The sequence below is a fragment of the Tauraco erythrolophus genome, chromosome Z, assembly GCF_009769465.1.
Source record: "Tauraco erythrolophus isolate bTauEry1 chromosome Z, bTauEry1.pri, whole genome shotgun sequence".
In the NCBI taxonomy this organism is placed as follows: Eukaryota; Metazoa; Chordata; class Aves; order Musophagiformes; family Musophagidae; genus Tauraco; species Tauraco erythrolophus.
The window spans coordinates 22,405,313-22,425,292 of NC_141496.1; the positions used below are offsets into that span (position 1 = coordinate 22,405,313).

General features: G+C 40.2%; 1 protein-coding gene across 5 annotated transcripts in view; it reads left to right on the forward strand.

Moving 5' to 3' along the window:
• The window catches only part of GPBP1 (GC-rich promoter binding protein 1), a 41,671-nt gene extending 25,900 nt beyond the window's left edge, over positions 1-15,771 (forward strand). For 2 of the 5 annotated variants that reach the window (XM_086628889.1, XM_086628887.1), the window contains exons 3-11: positions 1,587-1,710; positions 2,183-2,406; positions 3,065-3,131; positions 5,940-6,124; positions 6,936-7,076; positions 7,559-7,723; positions 10,562-10,746; positions 13,628-13,730; positions 14,832-15,771. In XM_086628889.1, coding sequence (XP_086485015.1) covers positions 5,975-6,124; positions 6,936-7,076; positions 7,559-7,723; positions 10,562-10,746; positions 13,628-13,730; positions 14,832-14,990 — 903 coding nt within the window. In that variant the 5' untranslated portion in view covers positions 1,587-1,710; positions 2,183-2,406; positions 3,065-3,131; positions 5,940-5,974 and the 3' untranslated portion in view covers positions 14,991-15,771. Of the gene's footprint in view, positions 1-1,586; positions 1,711-2,182; positions 2,407-3,064; positions 3,132-4,710; positions 4,734-5,939; positions 6,125-6,935; positions 7,077-7,558; positions 7,724-10,561; positions 10,747-13,627; positions 13,734-14,831 lie in introns of those variants that run through there. The other 3 variants (XM_086628888.1, XM_086628890.1, XM_086628891.1) reach the window with 3 other exon arrangements.
• Positions 15,772-19,980: the final 4,209 nt, after the last annotated feature.

The following is a 19,980-nucleotide window of genomic DNA, read 5'->3' on the forward strand; positions in this document are numbered from 1 at the left end:
CTCCCTCACCCCTGGCCTTCACAGATGGCCGCAGCGGCGCGGCTGGGAGAGCTCCAAAGTGCCCCATTCCTGGGGCATATGCTGGGCGGGGTTCGTCCTGCTGGAACTGCTGATGTTCGTCAGCTGCAGCAGAGAGAAGACTGAGACCTGAGAGAAACGGTGGTGCAAACACCAAGGACAGTGAAGATGGAGCTGGAGGAGGTGTGCCGGAGCTGAGATTCCCCTGCATCCCGTGGTGAGATGGCAGCGGCCCCCCTGCAGCGCACGGAGATTAACGGTGAAGCAGAGATCCACCCACAGCCTGTGGAGGACCCCACGCTGGAGGAGAGATGGCTGTGTCCAAAGGAGTTTGTAGGGGACTGTCTCCCATAGGAAGGACCCCCCACGCTGCTGGAGACTGGCAGTGGAGCAGAGGTGCATCTGCTGTGCATGGGAAGGGACCCCGTGCCAGAGTGGGTGGTTGCACCCTAAGAAGCTGTGACTCCGTGGGGAAAGCCCACGCTGGTGCAATCTGGTGGGTAAGGATTGCATCCTGTGGGAAGGACTCATGTTGGAGAAGTTCTTGGAGTACTGTCTTTGTTGAGGAAGGGCCCCATGCTGGAGCAGCAGAAGAGTGTGAGGAGTCTTCTCTCTTAACGGAGGAACGGCAGAAACGATGTGTGACAAACTCACCTGAAACCTCCGTTCCTTGTCCCTCTGCACTACTGGGGGAGGAGGTGGAGCCAGGAAGAAGGGAAGGATGGGGAAAGGTGGTTTTTTTTTTTAAGATCTGGCTTTGTGTCTTGTTATCCTCTCTGAAGTCACTGATAGCTAATTAAATTGATTTGTCCCGAAGCTGAGTCTGTTTTGCCCAGGGACGTGGTTGGTGGGTGATCCTTCCCTGTTGGTTGATGGGTAATCCCTCCCTGTTCTTATCTCGACCCTCAAACCTTTGGCTTTGTTTTTTCTCCTCTCCACCCCATGGCGGGTGGGAGTAGAGAGAGGAGGAGTGGGTGAGTGGCTGCATGGTAGCTTAGCTGCCAGCTGGGCGAAACCATGACAGTACACTTTTGACTCTGGCTTTTATTTGTATTTCACAATGAGTTGCATTTGCTGTACTAAGTTACGACGGCAAGGCTAATAAACTGGATACATCTGCCTCCGGTGGAAGCAACTCTTTGCGTTCTGTGGAATGTGCGTGTGTAGTCTCTGACCACTCAAATTAAGACCCTAGACTTCTTTTCTGCCTTCCAAACTCATCTTCTGTCCTTTCTTACCTTTTTTTGTTTTTCCTCTGCTGCCACACGTGTCACTTGCACTTTGTTCTGCCAAAACAAGATAGACACTTGGGTGTTTTACCTGTCACAAGTATGGTCCTCACCCCTGTTTCAGTGTCCTGGAGCAGAAGTTACAGCTTCCCCTTTGTTAGCGTGGGACATCGTGACATAGCTTTGAACATACGCATGCTTGAGGGCTGCTGCATTGTCTGTCATTCAAAGTCCTTTTGAATATGTATATACCATCAGTAATGTGCATGTTACTGTTCTGATAATTCAGTTTTGTTGTTAATCAGATATATCAGGTCTATCGCTTGTGCTCCTTTACAGTCATCACTGCACTTTGAGAAACACTCTGAGAATTTTTCGTGGACAGAGAATCGTTACGAAGCAAATCGCAGAAGGCACAACTTTTCAGATGAGTTTGATCCTAACATTGGACGGCCGAACGGAGGTATGACATTTCAAATACCTTTACATCATTACTTTGTAGCACTCCAGGTAAAAAAAAGTCTGATAACAATAGCTCTTCTGTGCTAAATTCTTATTCTGTAGTAAAACAGAGATAATGGAAAGACATCTTCTGGGAGAGGATGTGAAGACTAAGGGTTGGTTGAAGGAGCGTAATTCCAGCTGTATTTATTTCTTAAGAAGAAGAGTGTTGAGTTAATACTCTAGCCAACAATATGTAAATGAGCAGCCAGAAAAGGAGCTTGACTTGTCTTAATGTTGGATTGCTGTTCTCTTTCTCTGGCTCTTGTTTTGTGAGATTCTTTGCTGCTGATGATATGAATGAAAACTTAAGTTTACTGTGTTACTGTATCCTGGAGTGTAGAGCTGCTGACTTAACTTCGCAATTTTAGAGAAGTAGAATATTCTTTTAAAATTGTTTGTAATTACATTTCTTTAAAATTTAAAAATCTAAGGGCGTTTTGGGAGAAAAGAGAAGAATGGTTGGCGTTCACAAGGCAGAAATGGTACAGAAAACGTAAACCATCGTGGAGGATACCATGGCGGAGGTTCCCGTGCTCGTACCAGCACCTTCCACTGTGGAAAAGGCCAAGGACTGCATGAAAACAATGTGCCTGATAATGAAACTGGGAAAAATGAAGACAATGAAGTACCCAAACAGTTTGAGGCTGAGGATTTTGTAAGTTAATTGTAATTATAATAAACAAGGTTTCATTGTTTCAGCAAGTGCCATTTTGTCCATTACAAGCTACTTCGTGAGGTTTCATCACTTTCAGATCATCATATAAGGCATCACCCTTCCCATAGGTAAGAGGGTGTTAGTCACTTGTTCGCTAACTTTTCTGCTTTTATATCTCCAGTTTTTATCATTATACGTGTATTATTGTCACTTAAGTGTCGAAGTGAAACTACAGTTGAGTTCCAGTTTACTGTGGCGTGTATATATATTAAATTCTGCACAGTTACCTTACTGGAAATCTGAAGTACTAACAAAATAAAATCTTTATGCCCGTGACCCTTTTGAGATCCCATACTTCCACCTCGAATTGTAGAGTGTAAGAGGAAGGGTGATCTTCTACCTTGAAGAACCATGCATGACTGTTGCTTACTTTCTCTAGACAGTTCATGTAATGGTATTGACTGCTGCCTGAGATGATTTGTTGAAGAGAAACAAGTGAGCATTGACCTATTTGGGTCACAGGGGGAGGTGTCTGGTTTGTCTCCATTAAAAATCTTTGACGGCAGAGGTGATACATCCAATATTATTGTGATTCTGTATTTCATTAGTCCTAGAATTCAAGACTTATTTTATTAATAATGATAAAACTTTATTTCAGCCGTCTTTGAACCCTGAATATGAGAGGGAACCAAACCAGAATAAATCTTTAGCTGGAGGCGTATGGGGTGAGTATTTTTGATGTTTTCAAATGTAAAAATGTAGCAGAGATTTGAAGTTTCCTACTGGAAACATAGGAATTTTTGCAGAATTATAAAGGTATAGATTTAAATTATAAATGTGTAGATTGAAATTGAGGAAACTTCAATATTATTACAATGTAAGTACATTTTTTGTTAGAGAGGTAACACTTCTATTTGAATATCGATCTGTTGGTCTGTAGATGCAGCCACAACTAGGATTCTTTCCCAGAACAAGTATACATCTTTGTTGTAATGATGTCAAGAATTTATCTTCACCTTTATTTTCAAGAGGAAATGCGATGAAGGTGGGTCACTTAAACTAGTGATGTGATTGCTAGCTGAAGTGATCATATTGCAGCCTTCCGTTACTTAAAGGAGGCCTACAGGAAAGCTGGAGAGGGACTTTTTATAAGGGCATGTAGTGATAGGACAAGGGAAAATGGCTTTAAACTGAAAGAGGGCAGGTTTCGATTAGATATAAGGAAGAAATTTTTTACAATGAGGGTGGTGAGGCACTAGAGCAGGTTGCCCAGAGAAGTTGTAGATGCCCCATTCCTGGAAGTGTTCAAGGCCAGGTTGGATGAAGCTTTGGGCAACCTGGTGTAGTGGAGGGTTTCCCTGCCCATGGCAGGGGGGATTGAAACTAGATGATCTTTGAGGTCCCTTCCAACCCTAACCATTCTATGATTCCATGATAAAAGAGTGCTTCTGACTGATGAGAGCTGTTGGAAGAGTTTGGAGGGACACCTAGGAGGGCTGGGAAGAGCAGGTTAGCTTGCAGAGGTTTAAGGTTTCTTCGTGGAAGGAAATGTCTTAAGCTATTGGTTGTGTTTACAAATTACTTGTAGCAAAGCTAATCCTGAGAATTTGCCTTGAGCTGGGTCATAGTCTGGGATTGTTTTCTCATCTCTGCCTGGTAAAATTTGGCTATCACTTTGCAGTTCTGTGGGCTATATGTCATCAATTGTTCATCCTTAAGACGCTGGAAGCTTTAGACTGCACAGATTTTAAAGTAATAAACTTACTCAAAATGAGAACCTTTCTCTTTCCAAAGAAATAACTTTAATTAAACATAAAAGCTACTACTTAAACTGTTGCTAATACTGAGATCTGAAACTTACTGCTCGTTTTAAATGGTACTTTAATTTGCTAGTTCTTTTTTTCATACTTCTCCAGTATGTTTGGCACTCTTATACAGACCTGCCCCTCAATATAAATGTCTGATTGCTAAGAACTTTTGCAGGAACTTAGAGAGTTGGACTGCTTTCCAGTTTTGTGTGTTTAGCAGCTTTCATGTGAACATCAGGAAATACCGTTACGTTTCAGCAAAAGAGCAACAATAACTAAATTGTTTCCTAGCCAAGATGGGAAAAATTATATAGCAAATTAAGTGTTTTACAACCTTTACAGCACTCTGACTGTGGCTCCTGCATGATGTGGCTCAGCTTGATCTGGAGGAAGACACGCTTTCCAGGCTTTTTGATACGACTCTTCACAAGCAAGGCAAAGAGCAGTCTGTTAGCCACATAAAATCATAAAATTTGGTTTGGGTTGGAAGGGACCTTTCAAGATCATCTAGTCCCACCCGTAAGCTGCAGTACAGTGGCTTGTTACAGCTTACTTTGTTACAACTCTGCTATTGCAAACCTTGTGTTTTGATTGAATAGTGAAGTTGACGCTATTCTTAGTCCCTTTTAAAGGAAACAATATTCAGGACAGGAGGAATATTACCATCTGCTTCTAATGCCTGTTAAAAGTATATGCTTCTGATAGATTCCATTTTATCTTGTGTATATGCAGTGGGAACATGCAAATATAATGCAAAGTCTTCATAAAGTTTAGTGAGAGCTAAGTATACAGTTATCACAAATGTTTTGTAACATATATCTACTAAACAAAGCTAAAGTCACTTATACTTTAAAGAGAGGTGTTTTTAAATGTAGGATATTTTGAGTCTGCCTGTGAAGCGGAGATGCTTGCGGAGAGAGGAAACAATCTTGGAAAAGGCTGTTAATGCAACATTGGAACACGTGGAAAACAATAATTAAAGTGATTGTGGTGTTTTTTTTTTCTTTTCGAAAATTTTACAACTGTTTTTAAGAGATGTTCTTTAAAACTGTTAAATGTCGATTTCTTAGTATGACAGCTGTCTGTATGTCTCTTAGTGCTCTCTTGAATGTGGAAACATAAGCTCCGTATGTTCTGTAATGCCCATCTGAGGCATGGAGATATGGAAACTGGTTGTTGCCATGGTCTTGGGTAGTACACGTCTCTTACCTCATGTTTATAGCGCCTCAGTATGGAGCATTTGGCTCTAAACTGAGCTGTTTATACACACACACACACATATATATATATGTATGTATTTTTTTAGTAACCTTAAAGGGAAGTATGAAAACCATAATCTGTTTTGAAGATTCGGCAACAATCAGGAGTTATTAGTATTTGCATTTTAGATTTGCAAACAAGAACTGTATAGCTAGCTTATTTGCAGAATATCTTTATTTTCCAAAAGTAAAATTCCTTCATTGCCAAGTGAAATATTGTACAAATGGTGGTTGTAGAAAATGGAACAGAACCTGTGTTTATCCAGGTTTGTACAGTGTGTTATTTGTGGAACTAATACTTGACTAAGTTCCTGATTTATGCCTGTTTGCTCTGGACCATGTGGGCTATCCAGTACCCTATGAACTAGAAGCTTAAGATTATACACACTTGCGCACACACACACACACACACATATATATATACACACACTTCTTTTCTTTTTTTTTTTTTTTTTTCCCTCCCCAGGATATCCTTTGAATCCTAAATCTAGATCTCCAAGAATGCTGGTCATTAAAAAGGGCAGTACAAAAGAACTGCGAATATCTGGATTCCCAGTAGTAGGAAGTCTTCATTCACAACCAGTAAGGAATGGAACTGGCACAAGTTTTTATAAAGGGTTAATCCCTAAACCTGTGTCTCCACCCGCAAAGGTGAGTCTTGGATACCAGTGGCATGAGCAACATGCTGGAAAGAATTATGCGGTAATTTTGACAGGGCTTATTTCAACCCCAAAAGTACTGTTCCTGGAGTATTATGCTTTCAACTCTTGCTAAGTGCAGCACACTCCAAAAGTGAATGGAAACACCTTTTTCTCATTTTTATTTTGCAACTAGACTGTAATTGGATCTTTCTTTGTTTCTCTTTTATCTTTTTTGAGAAGTGCAAGAGCTGTCCAAGTGAGAGCAAAAAGGATGTTTTTAACTTATGGAATAGCAATGCCTTTTGTGTATATGATTTTGACAGAAAAGTAGGTACCTAATGGAGAGATAGTCGGTGTAAAATTAACTTCAGAATTTATCCCAAGTATTGATAGAGATGATAAACCTATTAGTGTCCTGTCATGTTAGGGATGCAATTTTCCATGTTCTTCTCTTGATTTTTGTTTCAGGAATTTTTCTGCGCTCCTGAGACCATATGATGGAGTGATTCTTAACTCTCTAACATTCTCCATTAAAAGCATTACTTTCAACTGTTGAAGACTCATATTATGATTCTTAATACCTCAAATATGAAGATCTTAATTGTTTTGAAATTTTAGTCTTTAAATAAAAAGTGCAAACAGTATTTATGAGTGAATGCATTGCTCATAAACAATCCGTTTTCCGCAAGAAAACAGGTGTTTGCACTAAACTATGGTTGTAGTTATTATTTGCTTTTGCTCAATCATTTTCCTAAAGATTTCTGAAAATAATCCTGTTGTAGTTAATGACTCTTTGAATTTCTGTTTAAATTTTTGTTTAGCCTACGCAGTGGAAAAGCCAAGCAAAAGAAAATAAACTTGGGAATCCATTTGCTCACGAATCTGCATATGGTGTTGACAATTTGAGTCCTTTCAAATCAACTGCCAAGGCGTTTACTGTATCACAAAGTTCAGTGAAAAAGGTAAAGCACTGTCTGTAGTTTTTATCAAATCTGTAAAACATTTAATATGGGTAGGTAAGGGGATCAGTAAGTTTTATGCAGAATTGTATGAAGTAAGTTTTTTTCAATGTTAATGTGTGAGAAATATGGAAGGCTCATCACTGGCCTTTAAGTACGGAACAAATTACTTTGTAGGTTTGATTTGGGGTAAAAATGATGCATTAGGAAATACAGCCTGATAGCTTTAAACTTCAAAACTGCTAATGATATGATAACACTTCAGAAGGTCCAGTGTTCGTTAGTGGTACTCCATAAACCTACGCATCTGGGTTTACATGTAAGATCTATATATATACTGAAATACAAATGTGTTCCATCTGCTTTTGACTATAGATATATGTGAAAACTGAAACTACAGGTGCTAGGGAGTCTTTTTGTCTTTCATTCAAAGTATTCTAAATGAATAAACTAATATTCTTTCTTTTTCTGACTCCCTACATTAGTGTAATCGGTCAAATTCTTCATCTCCTGTTGACAAAGTTGGTCAGCCTCGTTTAACAAAATTGACAAGAATGCGAACTGATAAGAAGAGTGAATTTTTGAAAGCGTTGAAAGGAGATAGAGCGGAAGAGGAACATGAAGAGAAGAATCATGCTGGGCAAGAGAAGGTAGTTTTGTTCGTACCTGTTGTAGATCCAGCAGCAGTAGTTTTCAGACAGACCATAAACTGCTTTTTATTTGGCTGTAAACAGCTGTTAAGTCATGGTCTTGGATCTCTAAATGAAGGAGGAATGACATTTTGATGAATTTAAAAAAGTTGTTCCAAGAACCACTCTTCCTCCAGTGCTTCTTAGTAGTTTCTTTTTTTATTTCTGCAGTATCTGTTCATACATGTTAATGACTGGGGTACATTTGTGTTTTTAGCAAAAATAAAAAGAATAAATTAAGCTTAGTACACTAACCTGATCTTTGTGGAGGACAGTGTTTCACACCTTAGCCGTTTGTTATCCTACAAAACAATTAATGGAGAAACTTGGTTCTGCTTCTCAAACCATTTCTTTCCTAATCAGAATGTTTAGATTGCCACAAATTCTCTATTCTTGATCTAGTCATAGGAGCAGTAGTTCAATTTATGCATATATGAAGAACCAGGTTTTAGTTCCTAATTGAGAACTTGGAAGTCAATACTGGGTGTATGTAGTATGGGTTGGGTTTCTTTCAGTCTGGATCAGTGCTTGGCTGGCAACAGAGAATATTTGTGTCAGTGCTACCAGCCACCAACAAGCTGTAAGCATGATTATCTTCACTTAGACTATGTACGATAAGTATTGTTCAGGATGAGGTGATTACAAGCCTGTTCACTGTAAACGAGTGGTTTAAAGTGTTTTAAGAAAACAAAAAACCACCATAAATTACAGATCAGCCAGGTAAATGAGTGGTTTTGAGGAAGGTTTATTTAGATTCAGAAACATCAAAAAAGAAAGGGCCAGTGTGCATTGCTCACAAAACTAAGACTGACTTTTCTGACCCTGTTCTTACTTCAGGCAAGATAAGATTTGCTATAATGGAACTGTACAATTTAGCTGTACGTGTGAGTTAAGAAAGGTCTGCATCTTTCCATTGGGCATTTGGTGGCTGAGCACCCCAAGATCATAGAATAGAATCATAGAATGGCTTGGGTTGGAAGGGACCTCAAAGATCATCTAGTTCTAACCCCCCTGCAATGGGCAGGGACACCTTCCACTACCCCAGGTTGCTCAAAGCCTCATCCAGCCTGGCCTTGGAACACTTCCAGGGATGGATGTATGTGTTTAAGAAGTACACAAGGATTTTGATTTAAGATTAAAAAGATACTGGGAAACACTATATTGAGCTTCAGAATTCTGAAAATAGTATGTGAACATGGTGAGGGTTTCTGTTCCTGAAATCGTCTTGAGTTCATAATATTGTGATGATACGTATGTCAAATGCATTTGGTTGTCCCGTTGTACACAACTGATTTTTCAGAAGCAAACGTATTCAAAAAAACCCAAAAGGTTTTTAATAGTGCAAGTTGTTACGCCCTTGGACAGGTGTATGTAACGTGTAGCCTGGAATAGTTGTTGCTAAGCGTGTGCTTCCTTTCCCCTGCCACTGCTGTTTCAGTAACAGGTGTGAAAAGATGTGTAACTAATAACTGTCATACTTCCAACATTCGTTTTAATGATCATCAGTAGAAGATATGGTGTACAACTGAGTGGGTGGGGAGATAACTGCAACAATTTTCCGTAACATGATGCTGTTGATGGAATTTTAAGGCCTGCAGTAACAGATTTCACCTCTGAAATAACAAGGCGAATCACAATCACCAGCCGAATTGTGCTTGGAAGAAGCTATTTTGCCCTATATATATTAAAATTGTTTAATATTTTAATGAATTTTGTTAGATAATCTGAGATGCATTCTTCAGGTGTATGATTTAACAGCTGAATGTATGTTTATTGGGATACTTGCTCTTAAGAAATTCTTGCTGAGCATTCTAAAATTTCTGGTGGCAGACAACACTGTGAGTGGGAGGGAAGTGATGATGGTGGTCATGATCTTGGACTCTGAAGAATGGTTTCTTGCAAGTGCAGAACTGACTGAGCGATTGCCTCCTGCTGTGGATAATGCTGTTAGATGCTCAGTTGTAGGGATTTTGTTGTCGAAAGGATGTTCACTAGGTAATGACCGTACTCTCTGTTTACAATTGGAAAGGCTTCTGAGGCTGTTTGACTCATTAGTGAATAAGAATTAGAGGTTGCTGAATGACTAGAATAAAAAGAGACAGGTTTACAGGATTAAAGACCTTTTAATATTGAAGTGAACCTGAACAGTCTGCTTTCTAAATAAACTTTCTTCCTCTTTCCTGTTTCATGGCTAGTAAGTTACAGTGGCTGTTAACAGCAGCCTGAAAAGCTCTGTGGTGAGCGCATACGTAGTTGTCTGAACAGAAGTTGTCTGTTCCTTAAATTCAATTGTCTGAATTTAAAGAGCAGTATCCGGTCTTTCTGAACTTGTGGCAGAGGAGTTTGCTGGTTGAGGTATGGCGACCATGACCTGCCCCTTAAACTAGGTAAACTTGAGAACTCTTGCGCTTTCAAACTTCTCATGATGCACATGGCTCTGATACTTAATTAGAACATTTTAAGTTCAACAGATAACCTTATTATTTGTGTAAGTATGAAAGGCAGCTTGAGTAGGTTTGAATTTGAAGATGTATTTGGAACTTTGTACAAAAAAGTTTGAGGCAGAGCATGGAAGTTGCTTTCTGCATTACTTGGTCAGTGGCATAACCTAAGATTTCTGTAGTGTCCAGATATTGCAAACTCCAGAAGAATGAACAGAATTACCCCAGCAGTAAAATAACGTGTCTCCGTTTAAACTTATTTAAATTAAACCGAATCACTGAATTCCAGAACTTGCAGACATTTACTTGTGAGTGGAATTTACTTTTAGACTTTACAATATGTAATTATTTTTAACAGGATGATGATTCCTTTAACTTGCATAACAGCAACAGTCCTCATCACGAGAGAGATATAAACCGAAACTTTGAAAGTGAAATTTCGCAGGAGAATGGCAGTGCTTCAGTTACATCTCAACAGAAAATTCGATCTTCAGCTTTCCCTCAGGCAGATGTTCTTTCAAGCTCGCTTGAGGCAGAGCATAGGTATGTACTTTATATAATATATTGTACCTTCATGGTAAGTGAGCATGTCATAAATTCTTACTGATTCAGAAGTCAGAATCTGAAAACTAAGAACACATAAAATGTTTAATTAGTACTGTCAAAGTTTAACTTTTAGACATGTACTAATTTAACATGGAATACTTTGCTTCTACTAAACTTGTGTACTGACTTAAACTTACTTTACTAAAAATTTAATGTATTTCCTTATAAAGAAGTAAAGCAAACTGCATAGTGACTCCATCCCTCTGATCTTGGTCTGCCTGTCTGGGAGGAACAAAGCATGTGATTGCTATTTGTGTTAATAATACTTTAAATGCTGCATCTTTTGTAAAACTCCAGTAAGTTTTTCCTCATTGTTAAAGTAACAAATTATTTCTGTAGCTGACTAGTTGACACTGTCAGTGATATCACAAGACAGTGCACTGGAAACGGAGAAGGTAACTTCAAAAAAGAATCAAAACAGTTCTAGCAGCTCATAAAAAAAACTGCAGTAGCAAGTGACAGAGATGAGAACGATGCAGTTGGGAAATCACAAGTCAGTCTGGAGATGAGCTTGTCAGATTCTTTAGTTTGTGGCAGCTAAAGAATTGCAGTGTTAAATCAGCTAGGTGTTGTGGTTTTTTTTTTGTTGTGGGTTTGTTTTTTTTTGTTAGTGTTCATACATATACATTGAACTAGAGAACTTTCCCTTTTGTAGTACATACAGAGGAAACTTTCATGACCTCTTACCCCTCATGAGTATGAAAAGTGAAATGCACCGTGCTCTGTTCCTTTTTTCCACCATTGGCTATGGAGACAGAAATCTTTGGCCACTAGAAGCTGCTGCTGCTGATTTTTTTGACTAGAAGATAAGGAGTCAAATCTAATTGTCATTTTTCAGTTCAAATGACTTTGGCCTTCATAGAGTTTCTGGGTCTTTCCTTTTTGGTATCCCAGAGATGCTGTGTCTCCATACTGTCCCAGCCCTTTGTCTGTGACCTCTGAAGGCATGTAGGCAGATGTTATGGTAAGCTTTTTTGTGGTAAATTGGACTTGAAGTGGTTAGCTTAACTCACAGGATACTTGTGCATACCTAGTAATGGTATTGGCACATCTAGTACAACGTATATCTTGGGCTTCCCTTCTGCTGGGGAAGTTTTCAACGTGCAGCCATCCTGTTGGTGTCAAGTTTGCTAATCTGAAATTTTATTTTTTTTAACGTAGTTCACACTTCTAACCGTTCTAGAAGCCTAATGTTGCTTTAAAGGGACAGTGGTCCTGCTAACTTCAGACAGTGCTGCTTAAAAGTTAATTAGCCATCGCTCTAAACTTTATTTACATTAATGGGAGCTCTGTAACTATTCACTTTATTGGACATAATACAGTTAACATCTTGGCTTGCTTGCAGTAAAGCTTTCTAACTCAAATTAGTGTTGCCAAAAAGATAACTGTCATTGAACTGCATTTGGTGTTGCGAGTCTTTCTGTATGTCTATACAAATGTACATATTCTCCTAAAAGAGAGTTTTGGATGACTTCCATATGCCTATATGACTTCTGCTGAGGGTTTAATTGTTCCTGGCTGTCACATTGTCCAATTTGGTCTGACTACTCCAGCGGATGTAATTTCCATTTCTGAAATTGTCCTGCTAACTTTTTAAAACAGAGTAGTGCTGTTCTCCCCTTCTCCTACAATTACAGACTTTTATTGTGGTTTTTACAACAGGCATTGGTGTCATTGGTCACCTGCAGGTTTGCCTAATGCAAATCCATTGTATTGGGACCTAGAGTTCTTTGTGGGGAGGGTTGTACTGAAGGGCATTTTTTGCTGACATCTGACTAAATGAGATACCTGGCACATGTCATCAGTTGTGAGTTTGTCTTGCTTCTTTGTTTTAATGTAATCGCAATTCTTTAGCTCTAAGTGTCAGTTTCTTGTGTCAATTCTGGCGTATACTTTAGAAAGCTCTTTTATTTTTTGTGAAATACCTTTAACCTCCTTGAACATTGAAGGTCAACATGTGCATGGTTTGCCTGAGGAAGATGCTAATCTTTTTGGCAAAAACTTGGCAGCAATAGAACTTACTGTCATTGTTAAATGTCACAGTGTCTTCACTCTCAGATAACCCCTGCTTTCACAGTGTCTTCATGTGCAGCTTTTTTCCTGCCCAGATACTGCTGTCCGACTTTTGGTACTAGCTAAAACATGTTGATTATTATGTCTTTGGATATCTTAAGGTTAGTCATGAGAGGAATCTGTCTCTTCTTTCTTTTTCGTCCCCTCATCCCAAAACTCACTCCTAGTTGTAGTCTGTCTATGCTGAAATACCAGCACCTGCTGTTGAGTGAGATTCAATCACAAAGAAGTCTGTCCTGCCTCTGACAGTAGTGTGTGGTAGAAAAAAGAAACTATGTGAGGCCATTGCATCCTGAATTGCTTCCTGTGGAGGGACACCACCAGTAGTCTTCATGGCTGCTCTGTTATCCAGCAAAACCTGCAGATTTCCTCAGTGTGAGTCTTTTGTGTCTTCATGCGGCTTTCAAGGAGGTACGCTGCTGTTCCATCCCACAAAGGAAATACATTCTTACTTTTCCACACGGCACAGATTTTTTGCCTTAAAATGAAGGTACAGTTTTTACCACTTTACCACGTTTAGTGGTAAAACAGGGTCATCTGTGAAACACCCAAGAACTTCTTAAGTTCTATGCTTTATGTATCTTTTGTAAGGCTTTTAACCTGCTTTTACGTAAGAGTTTGTTTAAAAAAAATTACGGACTGATTAATCTGTTTGTTACAGATCTTCACACGTGTACGTAGGCAGAGCTTGAAATGTCTGAGTGCGTGAATCAAATTCCTTAATGTTGTCTTTTTTAAATTAAAGGCTGTTAAAGGAGATGGGCTGGCAGGAAGACAGTGAAAATGATGAAACATATGCTCCACTAACAGAGGATGAGATGAGGGAGTTCCGAGTCATTAGTGAACAGGTAACACTAAGTTAATGTTCCGTTATGAACTTGTAGTTGGCTACCCTAAATGCCTACCTTTGAGGAGGATGTGCAGTAATTCTTATGGTTGGGGCTGTTGCTGTTTCAGTACTGTTTCCATGTTGTGCTTTTAGAAGAACAGTTGCTTTAAAAAGACAGGGAACCAGCGCTTACTATAGGTAAGGCCTGTTCTTAAAATACCAAGGGAAGGGTAAGGGAGTGCTTCTGAGTAGCTTCAGCATTTCTGGTAGCAGAATTGCACATCCTTTCCAGCTCCTCAGCTTAGGCTAAGGAAAGGAAATTTTCTTTCAAGGTTTTTATACAGATTTCTTGGTTCTCCAAAACCTGAATTTTCCTGATTAGAAACTGCAAGACATTTAATTCGCTAGTAACAAAGTCTGAAAAGGCAATCTAGACTTGTTTTGGGGTTTTTTTTTGGGTTTTTTTTGTAATTTTTGTTTTTTTACATTAGGAATGTTCTGTATACATGATGGAGTTGATGAGGAGGAGCTGGAAGGGAGAATCTTATGCAATATTAAGTGAATATTGGGCATTTCCATAAGTCTAGCCACACACGTATTAATGAAAGCATCTGGAATATTAAACTTTTAAGTACTTGGCTTATTGCTCGCATCTGAACTATGTGTGGAAACGCAGTAATTCCTTTCTTGTTGTAGAATCAGTTATTTGCTTTCTCTCCAGTGTCTTTGACTTCCCAGCTGTATCAGACAGATTGGGATACCCATTCGTCCCTACTGCTTCTCTTCTTCTGGGCCCCTTCCTTGTTGCAGATGCTGTCGTCCTTAGCACAGGTGTTTGCAGCACTGTGGAAAAAAGGACTGCATTGCAGGAGAGACCATGTGGGAGGAGGGATCACTGGGGCAAGGTGTCTTGAGGAAGTGGGTGAGAAAAGAGTAAGCTTAGCACAGTTGTAGGCGCCTGATGACTGGCCCAGATGTAAATACTCTCCATGGAATTTTCCTTCGTGTGTATATATGAAAAGGTAGTGCTGTGGATCTAATGTAGCCCGGAAATGAAGATGTCGAGATTGTAGTGTTTAGCTTTTTCTTTCTCTAAATGCATCCTGTTTTCTCATTTCAGTTACGGAAAAATGGTCTTCGGAAAAACGGCATTTTGAAAAATGGCCTCATTTGTGACTTTAAATTTAGCCCCTGGAAAAACAGCACTTTCAAGCCTGCTCTGGAAAATGAGGATTCTGAGACAAGCAGCAGTGATACATCAGATGATGATGATGTGTGAAGACTTCTGTAACATCTGCAGAAGCCTGGTTTGATCTCATGAAAATTTGGGAATATGTTGTCCAAAAAAGATGCCTAAATTATGTAGTAACGTACCCACAAGAGGAAGAATTATGGTATCTTTCTCTGAAGAAAGCGAGGGATGGTGTGTTGGAACGTTACTATAATTTCTTTGTAAACGAATGTTGTAAAATGAGGGCTTTGGTTGACCCAGCATTGACCTCCTTCATCATTGAAGCATTTCTGACTAGCAATGTGACAATGTAACAGATCAGACTTTCTCAGTAATAAAAAGGAATTGTGTAATGTCTTGCAGAGCTGCTGTCTTGAAGTGTCCAAGTCTATAAGGGGGAAAAAAGGCAGCTTGACACAGTGTTCTGCTTGCCAAGTCATTTCTTCTTACAATGGAAATCTGTGAGTCCACTTTGTACGCAAAAAGGGCAATGTAGCACGTTGGCTAAAATGAGCAAAGTGCACTGAACTGTTTTCCTTAATTGAGCTGTTGTACTGTTCTACACGTAACTGCTCTTTAGCCATTTATAGTGTTAGTCGTCGTTATTAATGGCAAAAGACCCTGATGTCACAGTTCCAAATTTCTAGAACTAACCTTTAAATTGAAAGCTTTGTGGGGTATTGCAAGACCCAGTGTTCTCACAGTGAACACATTTCTTGTGGGGAAAATAAGCACTTTGATTTTACTGTTCACATGCAGAAAAATAATTACACTGACTGGATTTGTCCACTACATGGAAAATAAACTGATTTAGAGAGTATTGTCTTCAGTGTGTAGTATCAAGGGTATTGTTTTTAAATCTAGTAAGTTTTGTTTGCATTTACATTAAGTGCACTCTGGCAGCAGTGACTGCATTTCAGAATGAGTAAAAATTTTTGTTTTCATCACTAGAGCTTGCTTTTGTAGCCACGGAGGTATATCTATGCAGTAAGCACCTGTTTTGCTTACTTGTGCCAAACTTCTTTGTGATCACACGTTTGAAAAACAATACTGTTATTTATTGTTTTATTTGGTTGATTTTAGTTCTTTAAATATTTTCCAAAGGGCTGTACAACCTATTTGTCATTAATTCATAAGCACAACTGCTTTTGGTGACATCACATACATTTATAACATAGCATATATACGTCTGTATACATATACACACACATTCTTTCTTCAAGATATTTTTTAAATGTACTATTTCTTATAGTAAGTAATTCACAATTTAGGACTATAAAACAAAAATATTTATAAAGCTGAGATTTTGTCCATGTTTAACTTCTTTAGGAAAAAAACATTTTTTATAAGGTTGCATCTATCAATTTTGGGCCAAAGACAGGTTTTTGGTTTTTTTTTACTGGTTTAAATAGAGATTTCTATTCAAGAGGTCAGCTTTTGTCTTGGAACAGGCAAGCAAATGTTGATGTAGTTAATTTTGGCACAATGTATTGAAGTATGTTTTTTTTTGTCTAAATTTAAGAGGATAAAAATGTTTCTTTTTTTAAAGAGAAAGCTGCTGTATCAGTAATGAGGTCTTTCCTACCTGTATGTCTTACACACCTTTCTACTTCCCCTCTCCTGCACTTCTTTTTACTAACTGTGACTGGCACCATGGTGTAGTCTATTCCTTTTTTGGTTTTCACATCTTATCAACAGGATCTTCTGCCTATCCTGATTGCTTAGTGGTATGTCTCTATACTATTTTTATTACTAAGTGAAAACTTTTTACTTTGATATTTCTTAAAGTAGGATTTTTCCCTGTTTATTCAGCTTAGTAACAAGTGTCACCTCTGTAATTAACCCCTTGGGAAGATACTATAATTATAAAAGAATTGTGTTATACTAAGTATGTAGACTTGGGAAATTTACAGGTTTAATTGAGCAAATTCTCTTTAGAGAACGTAGAAATAATAGTTCTACCTGGTACTTCTGTTTCACTAGTTTGTATGCTGAAACTGATAATGGAAGCACTTGTTATAATGAGCTGTGAGCAGAGGGGAGGTAACAGGCATTCAGCAGTGGTTTTGCTTTGTAGAATGAAACACCTTTACAGCCTTTGTGGCTTCTTCTTTTGTGTAAGTATGTGGCTTCTGTCATATCTGCTGTGCTGTCCATCTTGGCTCTACATGCCTGCCATTATTACCTGTACTCCTGCACTGTGTTTGTGTTTCTGAAGCCTGGTGTATTTGATACTGTGATTTGATCACGTGCAGATGCGTAGCCTTAACCAACTGATCCTCGTGGATTCAGTTCTAGTCCTATACATTGGTCTGTTCTGCTAGTTCAGATACTGATGTCAGAGGTCTGCTCAGCTTAAGTGGTTATCCGCCAGCTCTGCTACTTCAATTTGCCCTTCACCGCACTATGGAAGTTGGGAAGCTTTGATATTTCCACTGAGGAATTAGGTTGCCAAGTAGCGCGTTGGTTGTCATTTTTGCCACCTTAAGAAACGCTTGTAGTCACTCACTAAGGAACTCTGTTTTCAGATGAGTTTTTGATTTTTATTTTCCTGGGTGTCGTGGTTTTAGGCCGATCCGGCAACTAAACTCCGCGCAGCCGGTCTCTCACTCCAGTAAAGTGAAGAGGAGAAAAATATAATAAAAGGGCTGAGGGTCGAGACAAGAACAGAGAGGGAGCACCCACCAACCATGGTGCCCGAGCAAAAGCAACTCGGCTTTCTTAAAGCGAAACAATTTATTAACGGTTACTTAAAAGGACAAAGGGAAACAAAACCAGTTACTTGAGAGCGTAAAAAGAAACAAAGCCACATCTTGAAACTGACACCTTCCTTCCCCCCGGCCCTTTCCTTTTCTTTCCTTTTCCTCACGGCTCTACCTCCCTCCTCTCAGCAGCGCAGGGGGCAGGGACTGGGGGAGTGCAGGTCAGTTCATTCCGTGATGTTACTGCTGCTTCTCTCTTAAAGGAGGAGGAGTCCTTACACCCTTTTCCCTTGCTCCAGTGGATCCCCTACTCACGAGGAAAAATCCACAAACTTCTCCAGCGTGAGTCCCACCCACAGGATGCAATCCTTCCCCATCAGATTGCCCCAGTGTGGGCTTTACCACAGTCTCGAATTCTTAGGGAGTTGTTGCCACTTGCTCCGGCGTGGGTCGTCACGCAGACTCCAGATGCCTCTTTGCCTTGTCGTGCACCCCAACATGACCATCCTCAGGCTCAGGCATCTTCTCTCCAGGGGCTGCGAGTGGGTCTCTGCTCCACCGAGGCCGTCCTGGTTGCAGGGGGGCCGCCTGCCATCTCACCATCAGCCGCAGGGGAAACTCGGCTCCGGCACACCTCCTCCCGCTGCATCCTCACTGACCTGGTGTTGATGTGGCCGTTTCTCTCAGATCTCAGTCCTCTTGGGACGAACTCAGCCCAGTGGGCACCCCGGGAGTGGGGTGCCCCCGAGTTCCCCAGCCGGCTCCGCTGCCGCCATCCTCAGTGGGCGGCGCCGGCCCGACGCAGGCAGCTGCCCGGCTGGGAGCCAGGGAGCGGGGGCAGTGCCCTCTTCCCTTCTCTCCTTGCTCCTGGGCAAAGCACCTTTTCCGGTTCCTTTGTCCTGACTTAAATAGGGCAATTCGCAGAGGCGCCAATTGGCTCAACCCCGAGGGGGATGGGAGTCCGATCTAGTGGCCAGAACCAGGTCTAACTCGGTTCCAAAACCAAGGAGGTCACAGGGAGCAAAGCCCCTCTCCTGCCACCAGAACCTCCCCCCTGCATCAAGCCATGACACTGGGAAATGTCACTTGAAACAAAGTTTGGTTTTCATATTTTACTCCATAAAATGTATGAGAGCATTCTTTTGTGCTGTTCCCCCCTCCCTTTTGTTCAGTGCTTGAGGATGTAAAGCAGAATGAAATCTGATTCTCTGGTATGTAACAATGCAAATTTTTCCATCTTTGACTTTCTTCCTTTCCCAGGGTAGTTTTAGTAGTTCATTGGCCTTTCTCGTCTGTTGTACCTGAACCACAGTCTGTCCCCAGGATACATCTTGTCTTGTTTTTCTGCTTGAGCAGATTGAACACCAGCAAGGAAGTCTGCCTTAAAGGCTTAAGAAGATGTGGACTAAGCTTGTCCATGCTTTTAGTAGGTTCTAGCAAGCTTTGGATATCAAAGAATGTCTGCTGGAGATAGTTTGTCAGTGCTGGGCTGAAAGAGCTTGAGTTCAATGACAGTAATCACTAATTGCTGCATGCAGACATGGCACTGCTGTATGATTTGCAGACACTACTGTTACTCTTCTTTGTCCTATGTTTATTGGCAGAGAGCCCAGTCTTCCTGGTTCCTTCCTCCAAAGAGAAGATGAGTGATGAATCACTCACTGATTTTTCTGGTCTGTTGGTGATGAGAGGTGTGCCCTCTATGTTTGCTGATGGGACGGAGGGTACCTGTGTTTTTGGTAGAAGCTGAGCCTCCTTTACCTCATCTAGAATGACCAAAGGCCTTCATCGCTGACTCAAACAGAACCTTTTTCTCTCTTAACTGGTAAGAGAAGGTAGTTATCTTTCCTGAAAGAGTGCTAATTACAATAAAGTTGTCCATTGATGCATATTGGACCCATCAGGTTTCTAAGGTAGATTTTTGCTGCTTGTCTTCCCTGTCTTTGAGAAATGTTATCAAGCGGGAAGGAAATCGATTTTTGTTCTCCTATGCAGTTGCCTGTGGGGGGAAAAAATCTGCTTTATATATGATGATGACCTCAACTGTAGTGTTTCTTCTTTAAAGAGTAGCTATTCTTCAGTAAATACATTTGGACTGCTGTCAACTAGAAACTGGGAGGAGAGTTTAGTCAAGGATGCTTTTGTTTTTCCCTGTTTTTCGTTTGCTGCTAGGCAGTGGCTGAGGCAGTTTACTCAGCTGCAGGGAACTTTTGGTGTGATTAAGGATGATTGCTGTTATGCACCAAGAATTATCTGCTCATTAGGATGATAAATGTGCCGACTAGCTGGTCAGCTTTCCTCCTGCTGTTATTCATAGTCATCAGTGAGCTTTATTG